The 9,507-nt window shown below is 44.8% G+C and overlaps 1 protein-coding gene and 1 non-coding gene across 2 annotated transcripts; one reads left to right on the top strand and one right to left on the bottom strand.

The window, feature by feature from the left end:
- Positions 1-543: 543 nt before the first annotated feature.
- On the bottom strand, positions 544-682 carry LOC120962219 (small nucleolar RNA Z247). The gene has a single exon (XR_005753061.1). It is a non-coding gene; the product is annotated as a small nucleolar RNA Z247 (small nucleolar RNA).
- A 1,402-nt stretch (positions 683-2,084) lies between these two features.
- LOC109776104 (uncharacterized) lies at positions 2,085-9,447 on the top strand. The gene is made up of 14 exons (XM_073510940.1): positions 2,085-2,502; positions 3,364-3,502; positions 3,724-3,943; positions 4,024-4,124; positions 4,284-4,405; positions 4,481-4,572; positions 5,091-5,196; positions 5,273-5,427; positions 6,126-6,253; positions 6,451-6,581; positions 7,093-7,190; positions 7,300-8,082; positions 8,396-8,600; positions 8,895-9,447. Exons 1-13 carry the CDS (start codon positions 2,218-2,220, stop codon positions 8,481-8,483), a joined length of 2,448 nt encoding a protein of 815 aa, XP_073367041.1. The 5' UTR covers positions 2,085-2,217; the 3' UTR covers positions 8,484-8,600; positions 8,895-9,447.
- The last annotated feature ends 60 nt before the right edge of the window (positions 9,448-9,507 follow it).

Raw genomic sequence — 9,507 nt, 5'->3', positions numbered from 1 at the left:
TATTTAAGTGAAGGTCACGATCTGGGGTGTGAATAGCCGAATGACCAATGTGTTCAATAACCATACTTTAACCACTTGCGGTATGAATCTGCTCATTGCCAGTGTAGCGGTCGCGGAAGGTCAGCTTTTCTAGATCGCCCGTGATGTGGTCGGTGGCACCACTATGATGGTACCAGTTGGTGTCCACCCCGTACTATGGAGCTGCAAGGTTGGCCGACTTCTCCTCCACACCCTGGTAGGACTCGTCGTAGCGTTTCCAGCACTTCCATGTTGGGTGGCCCATCTCCCCGCAGATCTGGCACTGCACCCTGGGAGCGGATGCATGGTAGTTGTAGTTGACCCCGTCGTCGCCGTTGTGGCCACCGCCGTGTCCGCTGCCACTGCGCGACCGCTTGGCTTGGAGTAGCCACGGGCGCGATCACCACCATTGTCGCATTTGCTTGCGGCCACGATCACCACTCCCGCCGCCGTTTTTGGCGAAGCGGCCTCGAGTGGCAGCGTTGGCAGAGGACTGCGATCCTCCACCACGGAGATTCATCCTTGTCTCGAAGCTGAGCAGTTGCGAGAACAGCTCAGCCATGGTGACCGGTTCCACCCAGGAGCACATGGCGGAGACCACGGGATCAAAGTCTTCTTCGAGCTCGGCCAAGATGTGGGAGACAATGTCCTCCTTGTCCACCTTCTTCCTTGCAGCGATCAGCTCGTCGTAGAGGGACCTGATCTTCCCGAGTTGCCCTTCTGCAGATTGGCGAGGGCGATCCTGACGTTGATGGTGTGAGCACGGGTGTGAGAGGCAACCATCCCCTCCATCGTGTTCCAAAGCTCTGCCGTGGTGTGGCATGATGCAACCTGGGTAGCCATCTCACGAGGAAGTGTTGTCAGAAGATAGGAGAAGACTTGTTGGTCTTGCGCATACCAGGCTTGGAAGTCAGGGTTCGGCGCCTTCGTCGTGGTCCTGCCATCAGACGAGGCCACCTCAATTTCCATGGGCGGTGCCGGTTGGTCGACGTCGAGGTACTTTGCCATCTGCGCTCCCCAGATGGCGGAGAGCACGGACACCCGCCACAACACTTGATTGCCCTTGGTGAGCTTCTCGGTGGCGGCGTGAACAAATGGAGAGGAGGGGAAGGAACTTGAAGACGTTGCCATGGATGAGTTCGAGGATAGATTTGATACCATATAAGAAAAGAGGCATGGAGGCGTATACAATCTCTGCAGAGACGCATCCGTGTTATATAGCAGGAAAATGATTACAATTGGCGCAGGTTGTTACTAGTCTTTGCTCTACTCCAAGCTATACATGAATAAGATCAACCCTTAGCTAACAGCCTGCTACATACATATTACACGCACGCACCAACCTATACAATTTCACAAACCTATCATCTAACAGTGCCGCCACGCCTTCGCCTGCTAGTCTGTATCAGCGGTGCTCCCTGACCCATGACGAGCACAAACGTGAACAATTGCAATCATGCAAGCAAGCAAGATTTGATGGGTTTTCCTCACCCGATCAATAAGAGCATTGTTGGCAGAAAGAAAACATCTTGTGGTGCGCCTCTAGTGCGAGCCACAGCCACTGTTTCAGGAGGGTACGTGGCCGATACGCATTGCTCGAGCGATCTACTTTCCTCTCCACACTCCACACTGTAGTTGCTCGTCATGTGGTAGCAGCGGACCCGACGCATTGGCCTGGCTAAGCCACCTCCAACGCCCACAGCGACCGAGCGAACCATATACCAGTACTACCACCTCGTTCTAGAAGCGCGGCATTAATCTCCCACGCGGCGTGCCAACCAGAAACCCCAGCCTATTTTTCATCATCAAATGTAGCCCTCCGACACTACGCCACAATGACAGGCGGGACCCGGAGAGAAGAAGCGCCATCTGGCCCACAGCGCAGCGAGGGTCAAACACCACACTGTCAATGCTAAAATAGTGCCATTTCGTACACGGGACCTTTCCGTATGAGAGCGCGCAGAGAGAGAGAGAAAGCGGGTCAGCTCAACTGCCAACCAGCACCCTACGCAAAACCCCACCGTCGCTGACGCCGGGCCCCACCCGCTGTCCCCCTCCCCCGTCTCCAGCCTCCAGCAATCGCCTCGTCATAAGAGAAAAAGCGGCAGCGCCAATGGCATCTGGTGCCGCCCACCTAGTAGTGCTGGCCTCGTGTGCCTCCACCACTCGCCACCTCGTCGCCTCCGCCCCCGCCTCGCCATGCCCGCCGGCGTGCTGGCCGCAGTGCGGTGGTCCACCGCCTGCTCGGCGCTGCTCAACGCCGCCGCCGCGTCCACCGGCGCGGCCGTCGCCGCCCTCGCGCTCCGGGGCCGCTGCGGGGGCGCGCTCGGCCCCGCAGCCGCCGCCGCGTCCGCGGCCTCCGCGGCGAGGCTCCTCGCGTCCGCCGTCGCCGGGTTCGCGCAGGGCCTGGCGGCGAGCGCGATCGCCGCCGGCGCCATCGGGGCGCACGTCGACAGCGACCGCGACCTCCGGCATCTCTCGCGGGTAAGCTGCCCAGAGCAATGCGGCCTTGTCCTCGAGCTAGTTACAGCTCGGTTACAAACCAATCAATGCCGAAATCGTGCAAAAACAGTATTATGGAAAAATGAGTTTTGGGAGCTGCTTTATTTGTAACTCAGTGGTATTAACAGTAATAATGTCATGTTCATGGCCAATATTCTGGTCCGGTGCTTCTCGAAAAGGCAAGAGTTTTTATTTTTTTGCAGGAAATAGAATTACCTAATTAGTTTATCTCAACTCACTTGGCTAAACTAGAACTGGACCGCAACAGGCCGACAATATGAGAAACTGTCACGATATGTAGCCAAATCGGGAGGGTGCCATGGTCAAAATAGGTGATCTTGTTGGATCCGGCCGGGTCAATTGCGGCCGGCTTTAACATTTCAACATGTTTGGTTCATAGCTGAAATTTGCAACAAATTTTCTGCTAAACTATGGCAAAGCCATTAAAAATGTGGGCAAGAAATTGGTTGCTCGGACCTGTGAGAGTGGAACAATCAGTAGACACACACATCCGCTACACCCAAACATTACTTTATTCTGTCAGCTAGGATATCATAGTATCAACGCAGCCAAGTCCGTTAAATATCTTACCCACCATGACAGAATGAAAGTGAATATCTAGCTAATTTTAGCTTCCTTTTACTAATTCTTGGTAATGTTAGTTTCATTGATTTATTTTGCTCAATGGCACCACTTCCTTTAAATAAGAGATTTATTGTGGATAGTTTGCCTACTGCCTTGAAGTGTTAGTTTTAATAACACGATTCATATCCTACTTGGTTTGTAGATGTTCCATAATAGCATTTTGAATCATGACATCACTTACTATTATTTTGTGGACAGCTACGATACAATAGATGGCTTTGGTGGGCAAGGTTTGGGATGGTGATTACAGTGCTCCAATTTGTGCTGGCACTTTATTTGATGTGTATTATTGTAAAGGATTTCTCATCTGGGAAGTCATTGAAGGAGTGTTTTTCAGGTACATTCACAATTACTAAATTTGTCTAAAGTACAAAGAACTTCTTTATCTAATATATCCTTGTTCTTTGTGATTAAATTATCTGTATCGTCGAAGACATGTACTGATATATAAAAATGCAGTCTGAAATCATTTAGTTTGTTAGATGCAGGGTTTTTGGGAAATCCTGTGTTATAATTCTACTTTATAATTACTGAGTTATGTTCTGTGAATTTTACCAGGACACGACAAGGACGTCAATGACTGGAAGAACATCTTGTTAATGATTTTTCTTGTTGTCATGTGGGTGGGAACAATAGTCCAGTGTGCCACAGGTTCCGATGTATTAAGATGGAGGTCCTTTTATGCAACCCATGATATTGCATGGAGGGCTCACTACAGGGAGGTGTTTGATCATGGCATTCGTGAGGTTTTATGTTGTCTAGGACGAGTGAAGTACTCGTATGTCTCTGGTGCTGAGTGGTATGTTATTTCTGTTGATATTTGGTCAATCTTAGCAACGTTGTCCTTCCCCTTGCCAGGAGTGTACTGGAAGATGACGATATATGTGTCGTGGCAAAACTGTTGGGAGATATTATGGCTTATCGTGCATCTGGAACTGGTCATCTTGAGCTCATAGCAGGTTGGTTTTCTATTTACCTTCTCATTCAAAGCACGGTTCTGTTCGATCTTGGTGAATAATTGTGTGTTTATCTGTGCTTTCACGTTGTGGTTTCCTGATACTTCTGTTTAGCACCATTATAATTTAGCACTAATATCGGTGACAAATGTTTTTTTCCAGGGTTTTCATTGTTGCAGAAATCCAAGATGTCGACAGTTCTTTCAAGAGAGCAAGTGGAAGCTCCTCCTGATCTCATCCAAGAGGCTATTCTGTTTCATCCATTTGCTGAAGCTGCCTATACAGTTACTTTCTGCATCCTTCACTTGGTCCAATTTCCAGTGTTTTCTGTTATATTGTTGACATATTTTTCCTTGTAGGGTCCGCTACTTGATTTTGGGAGGAATCCTCTTATGTTTCCCTGTGTTTGGCTCAATAGGCAAGGTATTTTAACTCCATGGACTCGTGCTAGGTAAATATTCTAGGTCTTTCTAAATGGCTTTGCAATCAATCATCAGATCATTGTTTGTAGTTTAAAAAAGATTATTTTTTGTAGAATTAATATTATACAACTGCTTCTGCCATCTTTAACATTTGGATCATTCATGCCTGCTCAGTTTGGTACTTTGGTGTCCGTTCATTCTTGAGGCCACAAAAACATCAAGTACTGTTATTTGATCGAGGCCTCAGCGGGGCTCATACGAGTTGGTGCATTTTAGTCCACTATATATTGGTTCCATTCTTCTCAGAAATGTTTGCTCTGGATCTGAAGCTAGTAGTTCCCTTCAGTCATTTGCATCATTTAGTTTGATAACTACATTTTCATCCAGCCGCAGTCTCTTAAACATGGCATCTTGTGGTTTCTCTCTTGAGTTCAAAAGTAAAGTTTGCAGGATAAACAAATTTCATTTGCAAATTGAGTTTTTTATGAGATAGCTTTTTTCTCTGTTGCATGATGCATAATCAGCTTATAGAACTTTACTTCCTTAGACGACCAATCCTTGAAGGAGATAATTGGTGGAGAGGGCATGCAGCGGCTTTCCTAAAGTATGTCAATGTGCCCCCAGAAGTTCTTCGGAAAGGGCGTGTTAGCCAGGTAAATCGGCACATCCACTGGATCAACTTACAGTTATTTTGTGACAAATCTAAGTTCTTTTCTCTTCTTCTTGCAGACAAAACGTGAGGCTGCCTACTTTGTTATTGTCTTACATAACTTGAGAACAGTAGTCATTGCCATTCGTGGAACTGAGACTCCAGAAGATGTTATAACCGATGGCTTGTGTAGGGAATGCTCTCTTACCATGGATGACTTGGATGGGCTGATCAAGTAACTAACTCTATCTGCATTAGCCTTATCTGTCATACTGAAATTTATCCAGAGTGAACTAAAGTTCCCTTTTGAAATTAGGCTCGTATGTGAAAGAATTTTCTGATCCATATCATCACATAGTTACTGAATAACTGCTTTTGCTGGTTGGATGGTCCTGTGGCCAGTGCTTCATCAAGGCGATTATGTACACCTTTTTCCTCTGGGTTATCAGATGAGCATAAACTTGTTCATTTTCCTGTACGAGTTTGCTTGTTAGCAGTAGGCGGCAAACCGTACTCAAAGACTTACGTAGGAACTTTGTTCTGTTTGTCTTCTGGTAGTAGAGCCTGGGGGTTTTACCTTATATAAGGAACTAAATGAAACTATCGGAATTCTCCACCACTAGTAGGCTGTCATGATTGAACCTGGAGGTTTTTCTCACTCACCTAGTGTAAATGATTATCTGAACTCAATTATAAATTGACTCATTTACCTCGTAAATTATTTGATCCGTTGTCTTCTGGTAATAGAGTCTGGGAGTTTACCCTCGTATGAGAAACTAAAAAGGAACTATTTGGAACTCTCCACCCCTAGTAGGCTGCCATGAGTGAATCTGTAGGATTTTCTCATTCACCTAGTGTTTGTCAATGGTCACTCTGAACTCAATTATGAATTTGACTCTTCATTTACCTTTTAAATGATTTGTTATATTGCAGTTCTGATCAGTTGCCCCCTCAAGTGAAGGAGGCTGTCCTCTCGTCTTTTCCACACTATGGGCATGCAGGAATTATTGAATCGGCTCGAGAATTGTACACAAAGCTTGAAGGGCAGTCCATTCATCAAGGTTAACATGGAACTAAATGTAGATTTATCTTCTATGCACACACACACACACACACACACACACACACTGTGTTCTTAAAAAACTAGCACAGCGCAATACAGCAGAACCTCGTATGCCAAAAAAAGAAAAGAACACTTCAACCGCTGCAATAAATAACTTGTCTTTTATATTAACCGCTGGCATGGAACCGCCTGCAGATAAGTCAGAGCTTATGACAGCTGGGTTCTTATCTTCGCTGCTCGGAGCTGGATGTGAGTGTGATGGATACAATATTGAAATTGTTGGACATTCTCTAGGAGGTGCTGTAGCTGCACTTCTTGGTATTAGGGTAAGTTAGCTTATATATGCATGGAATTTATTTCATGCATTTGATTTGTTATCCAGTCAGAGCTTGATTGGTTATTATTTTGTTCTATAAAAAAAACTTTGCGTCTCGAGGCACTAATAGAAAAGACTGTAATATGTAATGTACAAACCTAAAACTAGGCGCACGAGACTGTGCTCCTAGTTATTGCATTGTTGGCAGCGTCACGTGCAACCAGTCTCACCAGACAAAGCCCACATACGCGCATCTGACTCAATCCATGAATGAGCAGCTGCACAACAGATCTTTCCCCCTAAAAAACACAAGTGATGTGTCGTGTTGCGGCCGAACTATTTTGGGTGTCTCTCTTTTCACAAATGTGGGTACATGCCCATGAGGCACCAAATTATATCACTTCTATGTTCTTGCAATTGTTAACTCTTGAGTTCACCCTAAATTTATTTTTGACATCCCCGCAAAAAAAATATTTTTGACATATTCATGTTCGACAATTAACCAGTGTTATTATATGCAGCTATATAAACAGTTTCCAAAATTACATGTCTTTACTTATGGAGCTGCACCCTGTGTGGATTTCGTGATAGCAGATGCATGCTCACAGTTTGTTACCAGGTGAACTTCAAATTTCTGTACCAGTGAACTTACTGTACATATATTATTTTTTATTACTGGCAAGTGGCAACAACATTTGATTTTCTGATTAGCTATCTGTTACTTGCAGCATTGTCCACAACGATGAATTTTCCTCAAGATTATCCATGAATTCGGTAATTCGATTACGTGGTGCTGCTATCAAAGCTTTAACAAAGGATACTTCGCCAAATTCTACTAAAGTTAGCAAACTAGTGAGTGGCTTCACGAGCAACAAAAGGCATGATGAACAACACGCTGTGGTTCGATGTGCTTCTTCTGGTGCTCTTCAGACAGTCAGCGATGCAAAGCAAAGTAATGGTCAAATCCATGGAAAGAGTGTAATGCATACAGTTAGAGGTGGTGTGTTCCTCTTTGGTCAAGCGATATCTTGCTTGGTAAATACTCCAAAACATAGAATTAGCTCCACTGCGGCAATTAACTATGAGTTGGGACGATCTAGAACAACATTAACCTATAATGGTGAAAAATTGACTGTTGCTTCCCGTGGTGTTCTGGATGGTGCACCTTCTGGAGAACCTAGTGATGCATACAGAGATGACAAGTTTCCAGAAGCTGGCTTGGATGAATCCGAAAGTAGTTACAGGTTACCTCATTCAAATAACAGTGCTGAGCTCTCATCTGCTCCGGATCACACGTGTATAATAAGTTTATCTGAAGGGCAGTCGCCAGATGTGTACCTCCCTGGCCTCATTATTCATATCGTTCCCATAAAGAATGGTACTTCTCCATTGCGGAAGACACTTGTGACTCGTCACAAGAACAAGAGTTATAAAGCATTTATGGCGAATCGGCAGGATTTTATGGACCTTGTTGTAACCCCTCGCATGTTCCTTGATCATCTCCCGTGGAGGTATATCCTCAGAAACCCTCTTTGTGGAATTTATTAGATCAAAACTCTAGTACTGTACCCGTGTGGAAAGTTCATTGGTTTTAAGAGTTTTATTTCTTCGCTGTTCCAACTTGGAATGAATGCAGAGCTTAACCCATTCTAGATTAACTGGATTGAAATTACACGCTAGATCAAAGCAGAAACGTCTAACAAATCCTTGTTTGTTAATTACTATGCTTTGGTAGTTCACAGGTTTTCTGTGTGACAAAGATAACCGCAGCATTGTTCACCGGTGTGTTTTCTTAAATTATATAGTTGATCTACTGCTTTGTAGGTGTCACTATGCCATGCAAAGGGTTATAGAAACACGGAAACGGAACCAGCCCATTCTCAACTCATCCAGTGGAGAGGATTCTGTCTAACTGAATTTGTTAGGCTGGTACAAATGTGTCATTATCCAGCTTGGCCTCTTCCTTCTGTACAAATGTATCATTATCCAACTTGACACCTCACATGTTCCTTGATCATCTCCCGTGGAGGTATGTCCTCAAAATCTCTACACAGGAAATAAAACTGTTATTATGGCAAAGCTCTAGTACTCTACTCATGTGGAAAGTTCATTAGGTTTAGGAGCTGAAATTCGTTGTTGTTCCAAATGAAGAATGAGTGCAGAGCTTAACCTATTATAGGTTAATTGGATTGAGATTACACTAGATCTAAGTATAAATGTCTAACAAAAATCCTGTTGGTTAACTACAGTACTATGCTTCCGTAATTCGTAATTTTTAATGTGACAAGGATAACTACAACACTGTTCCCTATTTGCTTTGCAGGTGTCACTATGCCATGCAAAGGGTTATAGAAACACGGAAACAGAACCAGCCCGTTCGCAATTCATCCACCGGAGAGGATTCTGTCTAACTGAAACCTCTTAGGCTGGTACAAATGTATCATTATTCAGCTTGCCCTCTTCTGTACATATACAAGTTAGGGAGCTATGATCATGCGCTCTTCACGTGCATAAGTTAGGAAGCTGTAGAAGAAGCAAGGGCCCAAACGAGCCTTGGGTCCATCCTGATGAACACTACTTGACCTCAGCACTGTTGTATTCAGCTTTCCTGATAGCTAGGGCGCGCCGTTCTTAGACATACCATCCGTCAACGGAGACCGGCTTCATTATTTATGACCAACTTGTACTACTAAATTAAAGCCTCTGGTGTCAACTTCTGCTTCGAGCAGTGTTGTAACTTTGACACCAGCATATGTATGTTTCGCCTGTAAAATCTGAACTGCCATGAACTTAACACTGTAAATGTGTCAGCTGGGTCTACATTTTCATGGATTACCATCGTGCTTACTGAATATGTGGAGAAGTGGTATTCTGAACTGTGGAGTTTCCTCTCTCTTTTTCTTTTTGTTGTTGCTCGTATTAAACTTGCCTTGTTT

Source organism: Aegilops tauschii, chromosome 3 (genome assembly GCF_002575655.3).
Source record: "Aegilops tauschii subsp. strangulata cultivar AL8/78 chromosome 3, Aet v6.0, whole genome shotgun sequence".
Classification (NCBI taxonomy): domain Eukaryota; kingdom Viridiplantae; phylum Streptophyta; class Magnoliopsida; order Poales; family Poaceae; genus Aegilops; species Aegilops tauschii.
Note: the sequence above shows the minus strand (reverse complement) of the source record. Positions and strands in the feature narration are given on the sequence as shown.